General features: G+C 35.3%; 1 protein-coding gene and 1 long non-coding RNA gene across 2 annotated transcripts in view; one reads left to right on the forward strand and one right to left on the reverse strand.

Moving 5' to 3' along the window:
• The window catches only part of CFTR (CF transmembrane conductance regulator), a 183,074-nt gene that overhangs the window by 58,071 nt on the left and 102,391 nt on the right, over nucleotides 1-22,612 (forward strand). Inside the window, 2 exon segments of the mRNA NM_001079917.1 lie at nucleotides 6,208-6,390; nucleotides 16,716-16,907. Of these exon segments, the coding sequence (NP_001073386.1) occupies nucleotides 6,208-6,390; nucleotides 16,716-16,907 (375 nt within the window).
• LOC112209805 (uncharacterized) lies at nucleotides 83-21,926 on the reverse strand. The gene is made up of 3 exons (XR_002944726.1): nucleotides 21,766-21,926; nucleotides 17,984-18,043; nucleotides 83-101 (listed from the first exon to the last, which is right to left on the reverse strand). It is a non-coding gene; the product is annotated as an uncharacterized LOC112209805 (long non-coding RNA).

Below are 22,612 nucleotides of genomic sequence, written 5' to 3' on the forward strand. Positions count from 1 at the left end.
CGGGAGGCTGAGGCAGGAGAATCACTTGAACCTGGGAGGCGGAGGTTGCAGTGAGCTGAGATCACGCCACTGCACTCCAGCCTGGGCAACAAGGCGAGACTCTGTCTGAAAAAGAAAAAAAAATGAAAATAAAAATAAAAAGAAGTGGAGGAATATTAAATGCAATATGAAAGCTTTTTTTATTTTTAAGTCATACAATTTGTTTCACATAACAGATCAGGAAATAATACAGAGATCATAAGTTTTGGAGCTGGGTTTGAATCCTGGCTCTGCCATTTACTTTCTGTGTAATCTAAGTCAAGTTACTTAACTTTGTGGGCCCTCTGGCTCTCCATGTGTAAAATGGAGAATATTAATATTTACCTTGCAAGTTTGTTGTGAAGACTGAAGGAGAGAATTTAGGTAAAACATTCATCAGAGTACCATGCACACAGTGGTTCCTCAATAAACATTAGCTTCTCTGATTGCAAGTTCCAGTCTAAAGTGCTTTATATATACCAGCCGATAAAAGGATGCGAGAGAGATATACCAGTGTATTGTTTTCTACCATTTTAAACCTATTTTCATCCACTGTTACAAATTCTATCATACTGCTCCACATAAAAAATATTATCAATGATTTTTAGTCTCTGAAGTGCAATATTTGATTATTGAGCACACCTGTTGAAGTTTTAGTTTCTTCTCACTTACATGGGTTGTGTAAAGGTAGGAGGTATAAAACCAATGTCCTAGGTCTAAAATCTTTCTTAATGTCATACTTTGGATTCATTGATATAAGTAACTTGAGCACCAGCGCTTCATTTTACTTCATTTTTTAAAGATATAGTAAGAGTAATTCCCATCTGCCTAGCAAAATTGTTTTGTAGAAAAGTTTGTGGATCAGATTTATTTTACTTTGATTTTAGGAATTTCAAGTGTCTTTGTAGGCATGAAGGAAAAATATGCAGTTTGACATTTTCTACTACTTTCAGGTCATTATTTTCCTACTCTGGTGCAAAAACCCTCAATTCGTGTCTCACTCCATCTAATCAAATAGGTAGCATGCTTGAGCCCTTACTATGTGCCAGGCACTAGGATAAGCACTTTATATGTTTTGTCCCACTTAATTCTCACAGCATTTCTATGACCTAAATAAAATTAATATTTTCATTTCACCAATAATAAAATGGAGGCTTCAAAAAGTTTAGGGACTTGGCTCAGCTCACACAACTGGCAAGGACTGAAAATGGATTTTAGTCCCAAATGTCATAGGCTAGAGCCCTTTCACTAAACTGTTGTCTTCCATCTGGTGGCATCCTCCTCCTCCAGTCTTTGTCACCTAAACTCTGGGCACCCCTTGATGGCATTTACTTATGATGGTGATGCTTGTTAAACTTCCTGTTTGCGACTTCAATGTCCATATAAACAAGTCTTCCAATACTGTACTTAGAACTTATATTTTGTAGTGACTTCTTCAGAAGCTTTCTCTCTTAGTCATATCCTGAGTTTTGTTAGCACCTGGACTTACCTCACTTTGGAAATGTTGCACTCTGAAATCTCTTTCTCAGCTTGGAATTTCCTAATCTTCCAACTGTTTGAGTCTTTTAATTCTACATTTACTGCCTTTCCATTTCATCAGGATTTCTAGTCTCTTTAATTCTTCCTTTTGAACTCCTCCTGATTTAACCTCTGCTTATTCGAAGAACAATAATTTCATTCTCTCAGCTGCACTCTCAATTCCCTTTTCCTTTTGGTGATTTTTCTTTTTCCTACAGAACACTTAACACTTACTTTATCAATTTTGGAGAAGGAAGTGCTATCTGGGTAACAGTAGTGCTATCTGTTGACTCTAGTCAACTGTAAGTTTTATACATTTATTGTTTAAACCTTATATGGGTCTATAATCCTTCTTGGGAAATCCTTTCATTTGTCTTTAATTTCCTTTACCATTTCCCTAAAGGCTATTCCAGATTTTTATCACATTCACAAAATTCCCATCTTTTCTCAGGATCTGTTCACCCCCAGTAGATAGCCTTGTCTCCCACAATAGAGAAAATAGAGGCCACCGTCATATTTGAATGTTTCCAACTTCTCTCTTCACCTTTGGAATTATCTTTTTCTTCTTTTGTGTCTAAGAGAAAGATGTATACTTCTTCTTACCCTTGTCTGAACTATTCTATTTTGCTTCATCTTCTCAGAACAGGGGACCAGCAATTATTCTTCCTCCAGAAGCTTCAACATCTTTTGTCAACTGACTCCTTCTCATGTTTAAATATTTTCAAGTCAAACAATTTCTTTCCTGACTTTTGCTCACGCAACCTCATGCCCAAAACCTTATCACTCTTCTTCCCTTTGCTGTCAAGGCTGTTCTCACTTCTTCACTTTTTGTGGACTTCTCCCCACTACAACATAGATTCTGCTATCACCAATCTATTAAAACTGTTATACTCTTGTGGAATTTATCATTTAATTTAGCTTCAGTGAACCGTTCTTTCCAGATTATTTTGGCCTCAGACCATGACTTCCAAGTCTGCCGTGCTTGCCACTTAAGTGATGATGGGCCAGTGGGTCCCCACCTAGGCCTCTGTGTTAGTCTGTTTTCACGTTGCTGATAAAGACATACCCAAGAATGGGCAATTTACAGAAGAAAGGGGTTTGAGGGACTCACAGTTCCATGTGGCTGGGGAGGCCTCACAATCATGGTGGATGATGAAAGGCATGTCTCACATGGAGGCAGATAAGAGCATAGAACTTGTGCAGGGAAACTTCCCTTTGTAAAACCACCAGGTCTTGTGAGACTTCTTCACTATCACGAGAATAGGATGGGCAAGACCCTCCCCCATGATTCAATTATCTCCCACTGGGTCCCTCCCACAACACATGGGAATTATGGGAGCTATAATTCAAGATGAGATTTGGGTGAGGACATAGCCAAACCATATCAGCCTCCTTCTGGCTTTTTATGTTCTCCGTGGGTGACCTCTCTCAGGCTCAAGTGATAACCAACGTGCTGATGACTCTCAAATGCGCATCTCTGGCTTCAGTTTCTTCCTTGAACTTCATACATATGTTTCCAAATTTCCTGCGTGTACCTCAAGGTTCTTGTTCATCACTTCCCAAGCTTCATAAACGCACTCATTTTAGTGTATTCTCTGTCTCCTTTGATAGCATCCCTGAGAGGCAAGTCCCTGGTGAGTTATATACGACTCCTCCCTTGCTCCAAACCTGAGAGTAAGTAACATTCCTATTAACATATTAGGAAGCTGAGGCTTAGACAGTTTAAGTAACTCAAGCATGGTTACACAACTAGCTAGGGCAGAGCTAAAATGTCAGGCTAGGCTTCTGTGACTCCAAAGCCCTTTCTCACTCAGCATATCATCACTTATTATTTTTTTTAAATCACATATATGATTTTTTTTTTCTTTAAGAGATAGAGTCTTGCTCTATCACGTGGGCTGGAGTGCAGTGGCACAATCATAGCTCACTGTAACCTTGAACTTGGGCTCAAGTGATCCTCCTGCCTTAGCCTACTGAGTAGCTAGGGCTACAGACACACACCACCATGCCTAGCTAATTTTATTTTATTTTATTTTATTTTATTTTATTTTATTTTTTGAGACAGAGTCTCACTCTGTCACCCAGGCTGGAGTGCAGTGGTGCGATCTTGGCTCACTGGAACCTCTGCTGCCCGGGTTCAAGTAATTCTCCTGCCTCAGCCTCCTGAGTAGCTGGGATTACAGGTGCCTGCCACTGTGCCCAGCTAATTTTTGTATTTTTCGTAGAGACGGGGTTTCACCATCTTGGCCAGGCTTGTCTTGAACTCCTGACCTCGTGATCCACTCACCTCGGCCTCCCAAAGTGCTGGGATTACAGGTGTGAGCCACCACGCCTGGCCACCTACCTAATTTTTAATTTTTTTGTAGAGACAGGGTCTCACTACGTTTCCCAGGCTGGTCTTGAACTCCTGTTCTCAAACAATCCTCCTGCCTTGGACACCCCAAGTGCAGGGATTACAGGCATGAGTCATTGCAGCTGACCTGTATATATGATTTTTAGTATATGTAAATATACATATTTATTAAATGTAAATATAAATATAAATGTGTGGAGTGATATCCATTGAAATGTTAAACATAGTTCTCAGTGGTACAACTACAGGTGATTTCTCTTTTCTCATTTCTGGTTTTCTATGTTTTCCAAATTTCTTGAAATGTGTCTTCTGTAATCAGAAATAAAAGTTATTAGTAACAACAGTCTTCCACTGGTACAAGTGCTTATTGGATAAAAGTCCCACTTCTAAGCATGATACTCACAACTTTTAGGTTAATAGCCTTTGTCACCTTGCCATATACATCTGATCCAGCCACTCACACCATTCCTGAGATATATTTTGTTCCTTTGTGCCTAAATCATTGTGCATGCAGATCCATCTTCCCGGAACACCTATAACCATTTCTTAGTCCTGTGAAATCCTACTTACATCCTTCATAGCCTAGCATGTATGTCATTTATTTGGTCAAGGGTGAGTCGGTTGTTCTCTTGAATGTACTGCCATATGACGTGGTGTGATTTCAATTGTAGCACCAAGCACATTGCAATATTAATTCGTTTGTCATTCTCCCATGTAGGATGTTTGAAGTAGTTTCTAACACAGAGATTATACTCAATAAATATTTATGAGATAAATAAATGAATAAGGGAATAACAAATGCCTTTGTCTCATTTTAAAATACTTTCATTGTTAGCTACCCATATAATAAAAAACTAAAAGCAGTAGTCTTCAAGCATGATTGTTTATATATGCCTTAAAAGAATTTTGAAAACCTATGTACCCCTGACACACTTTTAAGTTAACTTATAAATATTTCAACATAGTTTTAAGTGGTGGCAAATAATGTAGTTTCTTATGTATTTTATACTGCTTAAGTATGCTATACATGGATTTCTTCAAAACCCTGAAGCTGCAGTTTCAGTGCATTCAATTTATGGAAAAGAAATTAATTTATAAAATTGGTTCTTATTGTCAAGTCAATCAGCTAAATATAACTTGCTTTCTGTCAGGAAAAGTCTGACTTTAAAATACAGATAAGTAATAACTATTATTAATTAATTAAATGATTAAAATTAAAATAATTAAATAATTTGTTAATTAAAATGCCTTATTCCCCTACTTATTTCTGCAATTTGACTCTAAGAATAGATAGGACACGTAGATTGCCTTAGGTTTGAAATCTGGGTGAAATAAAATACTGCCTCCTTCAGTATTTCTGCCTTTGCTTTTATGGGAGCCTCTTTCAAGAAAAAGTCATTCTCTCATGGTCCCTTTGTTTGAGTCCCAGAGGTTTTCCTACTCCAGAAAGTGCAACGTAATAAGACTAGTACTATACTCCCTTGCATGGTAAGTGAGAAGGCTGTCTGTATAAAATGAGGGAAGGACTCATGAGAGGGAAGTAGGTCAGGAGAAATGATAGGTTCTCAGGCAGGTTAATTTTAGGAGAGAGTTAATAGAGTCCCTTAAAACAAAGTGCATCTGCTTCTTCCTGATCATTCTTTAGGACTGTTTACTTTGATTTGAAGACCACTATGCTAAAGCTTCCCACGGGGGCAATAGTGAGGCAAGGAATTTTTAAAAGGGAATTACTTCTTCGTAGCTACTTTTGTGAAATGAATTCATTTGAATTATCTGGCAATCTCTTCATATTTATATTCAACAATAATTACTTAAAGAAATGCTTTGAGCTTCTCAGAGGAGGGTGCTACCAGTGTGATGGAGTAGAATTCAGATTTGGGTAGTGACTTTAAAGCTGTGTGACTTTAGTCATTTAACTGCTGAGTCACAGTCTACAGCTTTGAAAGAGGAGGATTATAAAATCTATCTCATGTTAATGCTGAAGATTAAATAATAGTGTTTATGTACCCCGCTTATAGGAGAAGAGGGTGTGTGTGTGTGTGTGTGTGTATGTGTATGTATTCATGTATGTATTCAGTCTTTACTGAAATTAAAAAATCTTTAACTTGATAATGGGCAAATATCTTAGTTTTAGATCATGTCCTCTAGAAACCGTATGCTATATAATTATGTACTATAAAGTAATAATGTATACAGTGTAATGGATCATGGGCCATGTGCTTTTCAAACTAATTGTACATAAAACAAGCATCTATTGAAAATATCTGACAAACTCATCTTTTATTTTTGATGTGTGTGTGTGTGTTTTTTTTTAACAGGGATTTGGGGAATTATTTGAGAAAGCAAAACAAAACAATAACAATAGAAAAACTTCTAATGGTGATGACAGCCTCTTCTTCAGTAATTTCTCACTTCTTGGTACTCCTGTCCTGAAAGATATTAATTTCAAGATAGAAAGAGGACAGTTGTTGGCGGTTGCTGGATCCACTGGAGCAGGCAAGGTAGTTCTTTTGTTCTTCACTATTAAGAACTTAATTTGGTATTCATGTCTCTTTTTTTTTCTAGTTTGTAGTGCTGGAAGGTATTTTTGGAGAAATTCTTACATGAGCATTAGGAGAATGTATGGGTGTAGTGTCTTGTATAATAGAAATTGTTCCACTGATAATTTACTCTAGTTTTTTATTTCCTCGTATTATTTTCAGTGGTTTTTTCTTCCACATCTTTATATTTTGCACCACATTCAACACTGTATCTTGCACATGGCGAGCATTCAATAACTTTATTGAATAAACAAATCATCCATTTTATCCATTCTTAACCAGAACAGACATTTTTTCAGAGCTGGTCCAGGAAAATCATGACTTACATTTTGCCTTAGTAACCACATAAGCAAAAGGTCCCCATTTTTGTTAACATTAGAATTTTCAGAATAGATTTAGATTCGCTTATGATATATTATAAGGAAAAATTATTTAGTGGGATAGTTTTTTGAGGAAATACATAGGAATGTTAATTTATTCAGTGGTCATCCTCTTCTCCATATCCCACCCTAAGAACAACTTAACCTGGCATATTTGGAGATACATCTGAAAAAATAGTAGATTAGAAAGAAAAAACAGCAAAAGGACCAAAACTTTATTGTCAGGAGAAGACTTTGTAGTGATCTTCAAGAATATAACCCATTGTGTAGATAATGGTAAACACTTGCTCTCTTTTAACTATTGAGGAAATAAATTTAAAGACATGAAAGAATCAAATTAGAGATGATAAAGAGCTTTCTAGTATTAGAATGGGCTAAAGGGCAATAGGTATTTGCTTCAGAAGTCTATAAAATGGTTCCTTGTTCCCATTTGATTGTCATTTTAGCTGTGGTACTTTGTAGAAATGTGAGAAAAAGTTTAGTGGTCTCTTGAAGCTTTTCAAAATACTTTCTAGAATTATACCGAATAATCTAAGACAAACAGAAAAAGAAAGAGAGGAAGGAAGAAAGAAGGAAATGAGGAAGAAAGGAAGTAGGAGGAAGGAAGAAAAGAAGGAAGTAAGTAAGAGGGAAGCAGTGCTGCTGCTGTAGGTAAAAATGTTAATGAAAATAGAAATTAAGAAAGACTCCTGAAAGGCAATTATTTATCAATATCTAAGATGAGGAGAACCATATTTTGAAGAATTGAATATGAGAATTGGGAAACAAAATGCCACAAAAAATTTCCACTCAATAAATTTGGTGTCAGGCTGGGTGCAGTGGCTCACACTTGTAATCCTAGCACTTTTGGAGGCAGAGGCAGGTGAATTGCTTGAGTCCAGGAGTTTGAGACCAGCGTGGGCAACATGGCAAACCCCACCTCTACAAAAAATACAAACAAAAGAAAATAGCTGGGTGTGGTGGTGTGTGCCTGTAGTCCCAGCTACTTGGGAGGCTGAGGTGGGAGGATCACCTGAGCCTGAGAGGTGGAGGCTGCAGTGAGCCATGATTGCACCACTGTACCCTAGCCTAGGTGATAGGCTCAAAAATAAAAATAAAAAAAATTGGTGTTCGCAATGCTAATAATACAATTTGGTTGTTTCTCTCTCCAGTTGTTTTCCTACATACGAAACAGCTTTTAAAACAAAATAGCTGGAATTGTGCATTTTTTCTTACAAAAACATTTTCTTTCTTAAAATGTTATTATTTTTCTTCTATATCTTGTATATTATTACTAGCAGTGTTCACTATTTAAAAATTATACCATAGGAGGGGCTGATACTAAATAAGTTAGCAATGATCTAAACAAGGATGTTTATTTATGAAAAGGTAGTAATTGTGTTTCATAGAATTTTTAAAATTAATTCTGCGTATGTCTTCAAGATCAATTCTATGATAGATGTGCAAAAATAGCTTTGGAATTACAAATTCCAAGACTTACTGGCAATTAAATTTCAGGCAGTTTTATTAAAAATTGATGAGCAGATAATTACTGGCTGACAGTGCAGTTGTAGCTTATGAAAAGCAGCTATGAAGGCAGAGTTAGAGGAAGGCAGTGGTCCCTTGGGAATATTTAAACACTTCTGAGAAACGGAGTTTACCAACTCAGTCTAGGAGGCTGCCTTTTAGTAGTATTAGGAATGGAACAATTTATAGTTTTTTTTGGACAAAAGATCTAGCTAAAATATAAGATTGAATAATTGAAAATATTAACATTTTAAGTTAAATCTTACCCACTCAATACAATTTGGTAATTTGTATCAGAAGCTTAAAAGATAACCTAATAGTTCTTCTACTTCTATAACTTACCCAAATATGTTTGCAGAGATCTTATGTAAAGCTCTTCATTATAACACTGCTTTCAGGAGCCAAAAATTGGGTGGGGGGAGCCCTATAAATGTTGAATAATAGGGGTTTGATTAGATAAATTTTGGTGTAGTTCTATAATGGCATGTTATTCAGCCAACAAAAGGTTTGTTAAAGAATGACTGTGACGGATGTATATGATATACTCTTAAATGAATAAAGAGTTACAAAATGTTATGTACAAGTTACAAAATGTATGTACATTATGATCCATTTTTCATAAAATCATATGTATGTATATATGTGTGTCTGGAAGGATAAATTTATCAAGTTGTTATCTCTGAAATTTTGGGTATATTTTATATTTCTAGATTTTCTGTTACTTTGTTACTTTACTGATAAAGTAATAACGTTGTTGACTTTTGTCACTCTCCCCTATTAATAATCATCTAGGCTGCAAAAGGATCATGTCTTCTTTATTTTTATATTCCAAGGACTGTCAACAAGTGCCTAGCACTTGACAGGTATATTATAGAAATTTAACTGAATATCTTTAGGAAATAGATTTTTGTTGGTAGTTGTTCTAGTCTACATTAAATGTCTTGCACTTATGAAACTTCCTTGAATTATTTTAGTGAAGCAATATTAGTATAGAATTTTGCATCACTGGACGCCCTTGACTGAAAGCTGGCTTATGGCATCTCACCAGTGTGTGGGGAGTTTCAGTCCTTCTGTTGTCTGCATCACAGCTGAAGCAGTGCTGTTGCTGACAATTCCTGACACCACCTTGTCTCTATTATTGATCATTGCCTCACTATGGTACGGAGTTTTAGCTTATTCTTGTAATAACTGGGACTCATATGTATAGAATAAGCTATTAGCTCACGTTTTTGCTTGCTTTTTATACAGAATACATGTCTGCAAATAGTTTTATCAATATTTTGGAATTTTGAGAGATATGAAGTTAAAAACATCATTGAATATATATATATACACACACACATATATATATGACACTACACATGATTTATTTTATTTAATTTTTAAAATTTTATTCTTTTTAGAGATTAGGTCTTACTCTGTCACCCAGGCTGAACTTCAGTGGTGTGATCATAGCTCACTGTAACCTTGAACTCCTGGGCTCAATTGACCTTTCTGCTTCAGCCTCCCAAAGTGCTGGGTTTATAGGCATGAGCCACTGTGTCTGGTCCAATATGCATATATATATATTTAACCTGGATTATCAGAGCTATATTGTGTTTAGGTTTATAAAGCTGTACTATGTGAAAATATCACTTCTAGGTTTAATTTTGTACAAAGGAATTTTATATAGAAATGAGGTAATTCAGATTTTTTCCCATGTAATAAGAATTGTAAAATTTACTGAAACAAACATCAAAAAGATATCTGTTACATGACCTTCCTTTCTTCTGAATATATTTCAGGTGATATTATTTATTAAAATTTAAAAATGAAAATTAAAATATATAAAAAGTTGGAAATTATTCCTTTCTTTACTGTCTCTCATCTGTCCATTTTCCATTCTCCTACATTCCCTCATCCAACCAAGGTAGCCAATCCAGGTAATTTTTTTTAGTATCTTTCCAGAGATGTTTCTCTCTCTATATGTAATCAATATATATTTTTTATTGTTCCCCACCTCTCTTTTTATGTAACAATATGCAGAGTTTTGTTTCTTGCTTTTCCCACTATCTTGGACAACTTTCCATATTCAAAGCACAGAGGACTTGCACATATGTTCAGACTGCTGAATATTTCTGTCTCTCCCCTGCCATTCATATGTTGAAATCCTAATTCCCAAGGTGATGGTATTGCAGGGTGGGGCCTTTGGGAGGTGATTAGTCCATGAGGGTGAAGTCTTTAGTAAATGAGATTAGTGTCTTTATAAAAGAAACCTTAGAGAGACCCTCACCCCTTAGAGAGACCCTCACCCCTTTCTGCCATGTGAGAACACAGCAGGAAGACAGCTGGCTATCCAGGAATCAGGAGTCTCTTAGCAGACCCAAATCTGCTGGCACCTTGATCTTGGACTTCCCAGCCTCCAGAACTGTGAGAAATAAATTCCTGTTGTTTATAAGCCACACAGTTCATGGTATTTTGTTATAGCAGCCTGAACAAGGACACACACACACACACACACACATGCACACACATTTAAATAGATGCATAGTATTCTATCATATGGATGGATATTCTATGATATAATGAATCACTATTGATTGACATTTGGGTTGTTTCCAATATTTTGTTAACACAAAGAACAACGCTACAAATAACTTTATATACATATCATTTAGCACATCTGCAATTGTATCAGTAGGCTTCCTATAAATGGTCAAGCATTTGTGTACTTGTGATTTTGGTAGATGTCGTCAAATGTCCTTCCCTGAAATTTGTACCAATTCGTACTCATGCCATACACTCTAAATAGAGTGCTGATTTCCCCACAGCATTACTAACAGATGATATTATCTAATTTAAAAAGTTTCTCATCTTATAGGGAAAATAGTATGTCAATGTATTCTTAACTTGCATTTCTTTTATTATAAGTAGTGTAAAATATCATTTCAACTTATACACAGGAGGAATTTCTCTCTATATAAAGTGATCCTAGAATCATAATGAAAAATATCACCAACTCATTAGGAAAATGTACAAAGGATTGAATAGATATCTCATCAAAAATAAAAATATAAGTGGCCTTTAAACATTGAAAGGTAACATTTGAACAAAGACTTGCAGGAGATGAGGGATTAGGGAATGCAGACTCTGGTAAGAGTCTTCCAAGTAGCAGGTGAAGCAAGTGCAAAGCTTTCAGATGGGACTGACTATACCTGTCTGGTTTGAAGAACAGTAAGGAGGTCACTGAGGCTGGCATAGAGTAAGACAGGGAGGGTAGAATACTGTCAGAGAAGTAATCGGCGGTGGAGGTAGGGGGTAAACCATAAAGTGCTCGTAAAGACTAAGGCTTATTTCTCTGGGTGAGATTAGAGGCCACTGGAGAGTTTTAAACAGAAGTAACAGGGCCACTTTGGCTAATGTTTTTAGGCTATTCTGTAGGGAGACAAGGGAGGAAGCAAGGAGATGAGTTAGGAGTCTATTGTGCCAATTCAGGCAAGTGATGATGGTGGCTTGATCCAGGTAGTGGTGGAAGTAGTATAGTAGGAAGTGATCAGATTCAGAACATGCTTTGAAGGAAGATCCAATAGAATTAATGGATAAGTTGAACAATGGCATATGAGAAAAGTCACAGAGGAGTCAAAGATGATTCCAAGCTTTCTGGACTGAGTAACTGGAAGGATAAAGGTGCCGTTTACTAGAATGATAATGGGAGAAACAGGTTTTGGATGGAGTTTGGTTTGGGGATATTAAGTTTGAAATGCCTATTTGACATCCAAATAGAGAGGTTAGTTGGATGTACAAGTCAAGTTTCAAGGAAGAGGGGGCTGGTAGTGTGAAGATGGGGCTGGATAAGATTCTAAAGGAAAGAGGGTTTATAAGAAGAGAAAGGGGTGTAGGGGTTAGCCTAAGGGCATTCTAAGTATTAGAGGTTAAGGAGGTGGGTGAAGAAAACCCAATAAAATAAAAGTCTGAGAAGACAAAGCTAGTGAATGAATGTGATATCCCGGAACCCAACTGATGTCAAGCAGAAGGGTGTTATCAACTAGGTCAAGTGCTCATTCATCAAGTAAGATGAAACTGTTATAATTAACCGGTGTCTTTTGAAATACGGAGATAACTCACGACTTAATGAAAGCAATAGTAGAGAAGGTCAAACTTGACCAGAATGAAATTAGAAAGAATAAGAGGAAAGAAAAGACCAAATACAGACAACCATTGATGCCTTATTCTTTTGATATACTCCTGGAGTACACTTGCTAATACAATTGACCCTTAAACAATACAGGCTTGAACTGCATGGGTCCACTTATTTGTGAATTTTTTCTCAATTAATACATTGGAAAATTTTTGGGGTTTTTTGACAATTTGAAAAAACTCACAAACTGTCTAGCCTAGAAATATCGAGAAAATTAAGAAAAAGTAAGATATGCCATGAATGCATAAAATATATATAGATACTAGCCTATTTTATCATTTGCTACTGTAAAATATACACAATCTATTATAAAAAGTTAAAATTTAACAAAACTTAACACACAATAACACCTACTCTACCTGGCACCATTCACAGTAAAGAGAAATGTAAATAAACATAAAAATGTAGTATTAAATCATAATGGCATAAAACTAATTGTAGTACATATGGTACTACTGTAATAATTTGGAAGCCACTTCCTGTTGCTATTACGGTAAGCTCAAGCATTGTGGATAGCCATTTAAAACACCACGTGATGCTAATCATCTCCATGTGAGCAGTTCTCTCTCCAGTAAATTGCATATTGCAGTAAAAAGTGATCTCTAGTGGTTCTCGCATATTTTTCATCATGTTTAGTGCAATGCCATAAACCTTGAATAACATCAAGCAATCCATACAAAGTGCCACTAGTGATGCACGGAAAAGCTGTAACAGTACAAGAAAAGAAGTTGAATTGCTTGGTATTTACCATATATTGAGGTCTGCAGCTACAGTTGCCTGCAATTTTGAGATAAATGAACCCAGTATAAAGACTGTTGTAACAAAAGAAAAGAAAATGTGAAACCATCAGTGCAGCTATGCCAGCAGGTGTGAAGTCTTGCACTTTTTGCAAAATACAAAATATGAAATATGTGTTAATTGACTGTTTATGTTATCTGTAAGGTTTCCACTCAACAATAGGCTATTAGTAGTTAAGTTTTTGTGGAGTCAAAAATTATATGTGGATTTTTGACTATACAGTGGGTTGGCACCCCTAACCTTCATGTTGATAAAGGGTCAATGGTATATTATTTAATTTTTTTGTATTTATATTCATAAATAAGATTAAATCTATATTTCCAAGTAATCTCTATAAGATTTTGTTATTAATATTATTATTATTTTTGAGACAGAGTCTTACTGTCACCAGGCTGGAGCACAGTGGTGCGATCTCGGCTCACTGCAACCTCTGCCTCCCGGGCTCAAGCAATTCTCCTGCCTCACCCTCCCAAGTAGCTGGGACTACAGGCACGCACAACCACACTCAGCTAATTTTTGTATTTTTAGTAGAGATGGGGTTTCACCATGTTGGCCAGGATGGTATTGATCTCTTGACCTCATGATCTGCCTGCCTCGGCCTCCCAAAGTGTTGGGATTACAGGCATGAGCCACTGTGCACAGCCATTAATATTATTGTTACCCAATAAAAAAAATTTGGAAACTTGTCTTCTTTTCCCCTGATTCTGTTTAAATAGCACTGGAGTTACCTGTTTTGAATTTTTTTTCCAAGCAGTCCCTTATGAGTTTTCTCTATGTTTTATTTGTTTCATTTCTTATATCGTATTTTTGCAACTCCTTTATTGATACTTTTCTTCCTGATTAGGTTTCTACTAAAACCAAACAAGCTTTCCATGAATTAGCTTTTAGATTTACTTATTAGTTTAACGGTTCTGTTGTATTGTAACTCATTAATTTATAATTTTATCTTTATTAATTATTCTATTTTTCTTCTCCTTTTTTGTTGTTTTTCTAGTTTTTGAGTTAGATGTTTGACGCTTTTTTAAAAAGCTGTGCATTTTCCTCTGGGTAATAACTTTAGCTGTATATTATGGATTCTGATATATAGTGTTTCCATTACATTGTTTTCTAGAAAATCTGTAGCTTTGATTTATATTTGTTTCCTCTTTGACCTAAGATATCCTAAGGGAAAGTTTAACATTTTCCAGAAAGAAAACAAATTTTCTTTGTTTTCCAAGAATGTTGTTCAAATTATTTCTACTGCTTGGAATTTTTATCATTTTTGTGTATCCAGTAAATAGTCAATATTTGTACTTGCTCTCTGACCACATAAAAGAATATATTTGTGTAGTTTCTATTAATAGATTAGAGTTCAATTCAGATATTAAATGTACATCATTATTCATGATATTTAGGTCTTCTACATCTTCACTTATCTTTTTTCTACTTGCTTTGTCATTAACAGATAAAGTTGAATTAAAGGCTTCTATTACATACGTTTCTCCCTGTTATTCCTTATAGGTTCTGTAATTTTTGCTTCAAGAATATTGCTTTTTAAATTTAATATATAGATACTTATAATTACACTTTAGCATTATAAAGAGCCTTTTCTTTTTCATTGAATGTATTTGGGCCTGCATATGTCTAACATGAAAATTATAGTCCTTTTTTTGTTTCTTTGTTTGTATTTACAGTTTTAAGTTCCATTTTCAACCTTTATGCATTCTTTGCTTTAGGTGTGTCTCTTTTAGTTAGCATAAAGTTAGGTTTGTCTTTAATTTCACCTGAAGTCTTTTCCTCTTAATAGATGGGTTAAGCCAATTGAAAAATAAAACTGACTTATATACTTTTATTTCAAGTATGTCCTCCACAAATATTTTTTGAATAGATTAGCTTATATACTTTGGAATTTGTTAAAAAAGATTTTTATAAAAAATAATTCTGGTGAAATGTACATAACATAAAATTTATCATTTTGACCATTTTTAAGGGCATAGCTCTGTGGCATAAAGTATACTCACATAGTTGTGCAACTATCACCTCCTTTTGATTTTTATTTACTAATTTTGTAAATTTGTTTCATCTGAGCTGTCTTATTATGTTTTGTTTTATGTTTTTCTTTCCTTTATTATGAAGTCACTGTATTGTCTGTAGGCTATGTGTATCTGTGAGTGTGTGTGTATATGTGTGTATTATGGTTTTTTAAAAAGTCTATATTTGTGTTCCAGTGGCTATACTTAATACTAATAACTTTATGTTAAATTTTTCATTCTATGTGACTCTAGTTCACTAATATGAGCTCTGATAAAATCAGTGCTTTTTTGAGGTTAGGAGATCAAGACCATCCTGGCTAACACAGTGAAACTCCGTCTCTACTAAAAATACAAAAAATTAGCCAGGCGTGGTGGCGGGTGCCTGTAGTCCCAGCTACTCGGGAGGCTGAGGCAGGAGAATGGCGTGAACCCAGGAGGCAGAACTTGCAGTGAGCCGGGATCGCGCCACTGCACTCTAGCCTGGGCGACAGAGTGAGACTCTGTCTCTAAATAAATAAATAAATAAATAAATAAAATCAGTGCTTTTTCTTCCTCTGCTACCTCCTTTCCTTCTACTCAGTTTTAGTCAGTAGTAGTATCTTTTTTCAGATTTATCTTTGTATTGTTAAATCTGCTTATGCTTCTATTACTCTATTTATTACCTTTAAGTGATACCTTTTGACTTTCAGCTTTTCTTAATAAAGCAATCAGCAAATTTCCTTTACACTCCACACTTATACCCCATTTCCTTTGTTTGTTTATTTGGTTTTTACTTCTAACTTTTCTTATTGTCAGGACATATAACATATTTAAACTTTGTTTTTCAACTCGAATTCTGCCATTAGTTTTAATTTTTGTTCACAGTTATATAAATCTTTGTTCACTGATAGTCCTTTTGTACTATCATCTCTTAAATGACTTTATACTCCAAGAAAGGCTCATGGGAACAATATTACCTGAATATGTCTCTATTACTTAATCTGTACCTAATAATATGAAGATAATGAATCTACTTTGTAGGATTTCTGTGAAGATTAAATAAATTAATATAGTTAAAGCACATAGAACAGCACTCGACACAGAGTGAGCACTTAGCAACTGTTAGCTGTTACTAACCTTTCCCATTCTTCCTTCAAACCTATTCCAACTATCTGAATCATGTGCCCCTTCTCTGTGAACCTCTATCATAATACTTGTCACACTGTATTGTAATTGTCTCTTTTACTTTCCCTTGTATCTTTTGTGCATAGCAGAGTACCTGAAACAGGAAGTATTTTAAATATTTTGAATCAAATGAGTTAATAGAATCTTTACAAATAAGAATATACACTTCTGCTTAGGATGATAATTGGGGGCAAGTGAATCCTGAGCGTGATTTGATAATGACCTAATAATGATGGGTTTTATTTCCAGACTTCACTTCTAATGATGATTATGGGAGAACTGGAGCCTTCAGAGGGTAAAATTAAGCACAGTGGAAGAATTTCATTCTGTTCTCAGTTTTCCTGGATTATGCCTGGCACCATTAAAGAAAATATCATCTTTGGTGTTTCCTATGATGAATATAGATACAGAAGCGTCATCAAAGCATGCCAACTAGAAGAGGTGAGAAACTATGTGAAAACTTTTTGATTATGCATATGAACCCTTCACACTACCCAATTATATATTTGGCTCCATATTCAATCGGTTAGTCTACATATATTTATGTTTCCTCTATGGGTAAGCTACTGTGAATGGATCAATTAATAAAACACATGACCTATGCTTTAAGAAGCTTGCAAACACATGAAATAAATGCAATTTATTTTTTAAATAATGGGTTCATTTGATCACAATAAATGCATTTTATGAAATGGAGAGAATTTTGTTCACTCATTAGTGAGACAAACGTCCTCAATGGTTATTTATATGGCATGCATATAAATGATATGTGGTATCTTTTTAAAAGATACCACAAAATATGCATCTTTAAAAATATACTCCAAAAATTATTAAGATTATTTTAATAATTTTAATAATACTATAGCCTAATGGAATGAGCATTGATCTGCCAGCAGAGAATTAGAGGGGTAAAATTGTGATGATATTGTATCCCTGGCTTTGAACAAATACCATATAACTTCTAGTGACTGCAATTCTTTGATGCAGAGGCAAAATGAAGATGATGTCATTACTCATTTCACAACAATATTGGAGAATGAGCTAATTATCTGAAAATTACATGAAGTATTCCAAGAGAAACCAGTATATGGATCTTGTGCTGTTCACTATGTAAATTGTGTGATGGTGGGTTCAGTAGTTATTGCTGTAAATGTTAGGGCAGGGAATATGTTACTATGAAGTTTATTGGCAGTATACTCCAAATAGTGTTTCTGATTCAAAAGCAATATCTTTGATAGTTGGCATTTGCAATTCCTTTATATAATCTTTTATGAAAAAAATTTCAGAGAAAGTAAAATGTAGCTTAAAATACAGTATCCAAAAAAATGGAAAAGGGCAAACCGTGGATTAGATAGAAATGGCAATTCTTATAAAAAGGGTTGCATGCTTACATGAATGGCTTTCCTTGTATATACCCAGTCATTCAACAGTTTTTTTTTTAGAGCCCCATTCTTATTTTTTATACACTTTGAGAGCATAATGAAAAGAAAAGCTACCTGCAAAAGTTTTGGACTTACCTCAAAGAGGATATACTTCATTCCTCAAAAGGCCTTCTTCCAGGAATAGTATTTCATAACCTGGAGGTTGGAAAAATCTGGATTTGTTACAAAAAAATCTGAGTGTTTCTAGCGGACACAGATATTTGTCTAGGAGGGGACTAGGTTGCAGCAGTGGTAGTGCCTTACAAGATAAATCATGGGCTTTATTTACTTACGAGTGGAAAAGTTTCGGAAGGTGCCTTACAGACTTTTTTTGTGTGTGTTAAGTATGTGTTTTCCCATAGGAATTAATTTATAAATGGTGGTTTGATTTCCTCAAGTCAACCTTTAAAAGTATATTTAGCCAAAATATAGCTTAAGTATATTACTAGTAATAAATTTAGTACTGTGGGTCTCTCATTCTCAAAATGAGCATTTACTAATTTCTAAACACTGTGCTAGGTCCTGGGAATACCAAATTGAATAAGACATAGTCTATTTTTCTGAAGGGTTTATAGCAGAGTCCCCTGTGTTAATAATGAAGGAGTGTGTGGTATGTGAATCATATATCAATAGGGTTGTTAAAAATAATGAAAAAAGGAGAAGAGGAAGAACATCTTTTTTTTTTCTGATTGCATAGGCAGCCTTAAAATTATTTTTGAAGTGTACAATTCAGTGTTTTTTTAGCATATTCACAGGGTTGTATTATCATCACCATATTTTTGGCCTCTTGAAAAGAAATCCTGTGCCTATTAGCATCCAATTACCATTCCTTTGTAGCTAAGTCTCCCCCATTCCAGCTTTAAACAATCACCCATCTACTTTCCGTCTCTATAAATTTGTCTCTTTTGGACATTTCACATAAATGAAATAATATAATAGGGTTTTTTGTGCCTAAATAAGCTTCTAAAGAAGAATAAGGTAAGGAATCATTATTCAGCAAATATTTATTAAGACTTGCTTTATTTTATACAGTGTACTAGGAGCTGGAGATGAAAATATGTGTAGAACATGAATCATATACTTTGGGAATTTGTGGACTAGTGGGAAAGATTGACATATCAATAACAAATCGAATTAGTGATGTAATAGAGGCATTTTTACAGGAGTAAAAGGAGGTAGCATGGACTCTATCTGGGTCTGAATAATGTGAGGAGTAACCTCCTTACACAAAGAGGCACAAGGCTGATGTCCTCTGATGGAATGATTCACCATGCAATTCTAAGGGTGACAAGAATGAAACTTAGGGCCTTGAAGGAATATTTTGATTAAGAGCTGCCAATAAAGTAGAGTGAAGATTAGATTGATGTGAATAAGTGGGAGATTAATGAGTAAATGGTCACTGGCTTGTTGAGAAGATTAAATGAGATGTACATGTAAAGTACCTAACACAACGTCTTGTACAAAGTGGCCATTCAGTAGAGACTAGCTTGTATTATCTCCCTTTGAGGTAAAGAAAACTGTTAGAAATAGTATTTCTACTACTGATAGTATTTCTTCTACTTATGCCTCCCTTTGAGGTGAAGAATACTGTTAGAAAACATGACATAGGAGAAATACCCCTGAGAGACAGTTCTTATTAGTGACTACTGTGCAGAAAAGATGGAGGTTGGTATAATTAAGGAGAAGGAAAGCCATGAAGCCAAAGTATTATGAAAAAGCATCAATATGAATTTTCATGTTGACAAAGTGGTATAAAAGATAATTATAAAGATGGTCACTTATAAATACGGTAGTTCTGTGTGACACAATTTACAGAAGTTGGTATATCGTGTGGAAGAAAACAGCATAAGATCCTGAAGGTTTGAACTGTGGGCACATTGGCTCCATGCTCAGGAAATGGCAATTGGGTTGGGGAAGTGATTCCACTTTATGTCCCTTTCAGACACATAAAAATTACTTGTGTGAGTATCTTAGCCAGACACTATTCACTGTGTAGTGAGCATGGTGGGTATGAAATGACAACTTTATTGTCTTTGTCAAAGAACTTGTAGGCTGATTGGGGGAAAGAGACCATTTCAATATGAAGTGCTGAGCTAGAGGTACCCTTAGGGCACTACAAAAGCCTAGCTGATGGCTTTTAGCCTGGCTAGACAGTTCAGGATCTCTAAAAGCAGGTGCCTTGAAGGCTGAGTCAAAGACAAAAATGTATTTTGGACAGAGGAAATTGTATGAACAGAAACACAGGACATGAAACTACTTGGTTGGTGCAGGGTATCATCAGCATAGAACCAGACAGAACCAGAGTGTAAATAAGCCAGAAGGCCATGTCATGGAGGCCTTGTATACCAGTCTCAGGAATTTGGTTGTGGAGAGCTTTCATCAGGGGAATGATGTAATCAGCTTGGAAATGTAGATATATCACTGACTGTGATAGTGAGGAGCAGAATTAAGGTGGACATGATTAGAAGCTTTGTGAATAGCAGAAAGAACATAGATTTTGAAAGCTGACAGACCTAGGTTACTGAAGAAAGTTACTTAACCTTGCTATGTCTTAAGTTTTATCCTCTGCAATATGGGGATAATACTGCCTATTTTGTAGAGTTTTGTGGATTCTTCTGGCATATATAATAGAAAATAAAACAGCTATTATTATTATTGTTGATGGTACTATTTGCTATATCTGACTACAAGGAGAAAGACTAATAGGAAGCCATTTCAGGAATCCAGATATGGTCATGATGGACAGGAAGAGACAGGAGTTACATAGAGGAATTCTGGGAAGATAAGAAATGTCATTTTTATGTACTATTTGCATCCATCAGACAAGGCATCAGGAAAAATGATCCTTCAGGAAAGAGTGATTTTTTTTCTTCAAGAAATTAGAAGAGGAGAGAAACCGGCTTAAGATTAAGGACTCCATGCATAAGAGAAATTGGGAGGGAAGACAGGTAGAAATGCTATGGGGTTAGGAAGGAAGAATGCAGAGGTGGATTACTTAGAATTGAGACATCTGATCAAGACAGAGGGATGACAGCTTTTGCTAACAAAGTACTAGTGGAGGATGCCACTAGGTGAGGTTTAATAAATAATTGTTGACAATAAGCTCCATTTAAAAAATAAACAATTTATGCTTCTTCTTTGCCTAAGTGTCAAATAAAACATTCAGATTTTTATTTCAAAGTATCCCTGAGTCCCTGTTCCCTTTTTTGTCCTGCTGACTTTTGGAACTGATTTAGGCTTCCTTAGTCATCTCATAATAGAAAAAATCACCCAGGTATTTCCTACATTTCTTGTATTTTAAAAAAATGTAATGGATGTAATGAATTTTAAGCAAATGTAATGAATACAATAAATAACTTAGTATATGCTGTTTTCTTCTCTATGCTGAATGTTTCATACATGTTATTTTCTATACAACTGCATGGTCAATTCCTTGAAAATATCAACTCCAAAATCTTTATTTTGGTATACTCCACGTAGCACATTGAGAGAGTTTTAAACTCTTGTTGGATGACTGTTTCAAAAGTGTTTTGAAGTAGGCATGTCAGTTGCAAAAAGTTTGCTCAGCAAATGTTGTTCTGTCTCACAGTCTCAGACATTGAGCAGATGATTACATGACAGCACGTGATTGCTGGGAGTAACAGACAAAAGTAACTGAAAGTGCTTGGTTATCTTGACAGTCAAAATCAAAAGTGTCCCCTATTTTCAGTGACCTAAGAGTTTCTTTTTGTGTTTTTGGTATTGTTGTTAAATAAGTGTTCTCACCTTTGAAAAGGTCAATAAGAATTCAATACAGTATAATGTCTGTGTGCCAAATGAAGGTGCCCCTTATTTTTAAGTGTGGAGGAGTTTTGATCATAAGAACTTGAAATACCTACAGAATCCTTGATGGTTAAGCAGCTGGTGCCAGCACAAGAATCCCTCAATATGTTCTCTATGAAGCCCCGATCACCAAATGCAAACATTCATGATTCAGTATATTTTCATCTTGACTGCCAAAGTTGATCTGTTTCTTAATATATTACATCTAGACTTGGAACTGGAGATGAGAACAGAATATTATCTTCCTCATTTTTGTGTTTTTGTTCAACTCTAATGTCTGCAAAGCACTTGCGTATGTAATGATGCTCAGTGTCATAGGAGCAGACAGGTAAGTGTAAATTTGTCTGGATAGGAGAAAGCATGCACAACATATTTCACATAGTTTTCTGATTTCAGTTTGTTTTTGCAAATTATTCACTCAGTGAGATAGCTTAAAGACGTTATCACAGGGAAAGGCATGGAGATAGTTCTGTGTTGATAGAAAACTTGTAATGTACAGCCATGAGTGAGAAGTCAGGTTCAGATTCTTCACCTTCAGTCCTCCTCTTTCATAAACAGCTCCATGTCCTGTTTTACATATCCTACTTTAAAACGAGATTATAGAAGAATGAATTTCTAGGCAAAGTGACACTTATTTGAAAATACTATTATGTATCCCTGTGCCCATTAACTTATCCTACCATTTTTCTTCCCCTGTGTCCAAACCACCTTTAGGATCTCCTAAATATTTGTAGCTATTGTAAACAGCACTGGAGACTTTGCTAGTTTAAAAGGAGAAATCAACACAATTAAGCCCTAGTTAATTTACTTATCCCTTATGAGATTATAATTGTATTTTGTTATTAAAAGGGGGACAGAGTACACTGTTCTCTTGCCTTTTTAATTTCCAGACTACCACTTCTC

This window comes from Pan troglodytes, chromosome 6, assembly GCF_028858775.2.
Source record: "Pan troglodytes isolate AG18354 chromosome 6, NHGRI_mPanTro3-v2.0_pri, whole genome shotgun sequence".
Classification (NCBI taxonomy): Eukaryota; Metazoa; Chordata; class Mammalia; order Primates; family Hominidae; genus Pan; species Pan troglodytes.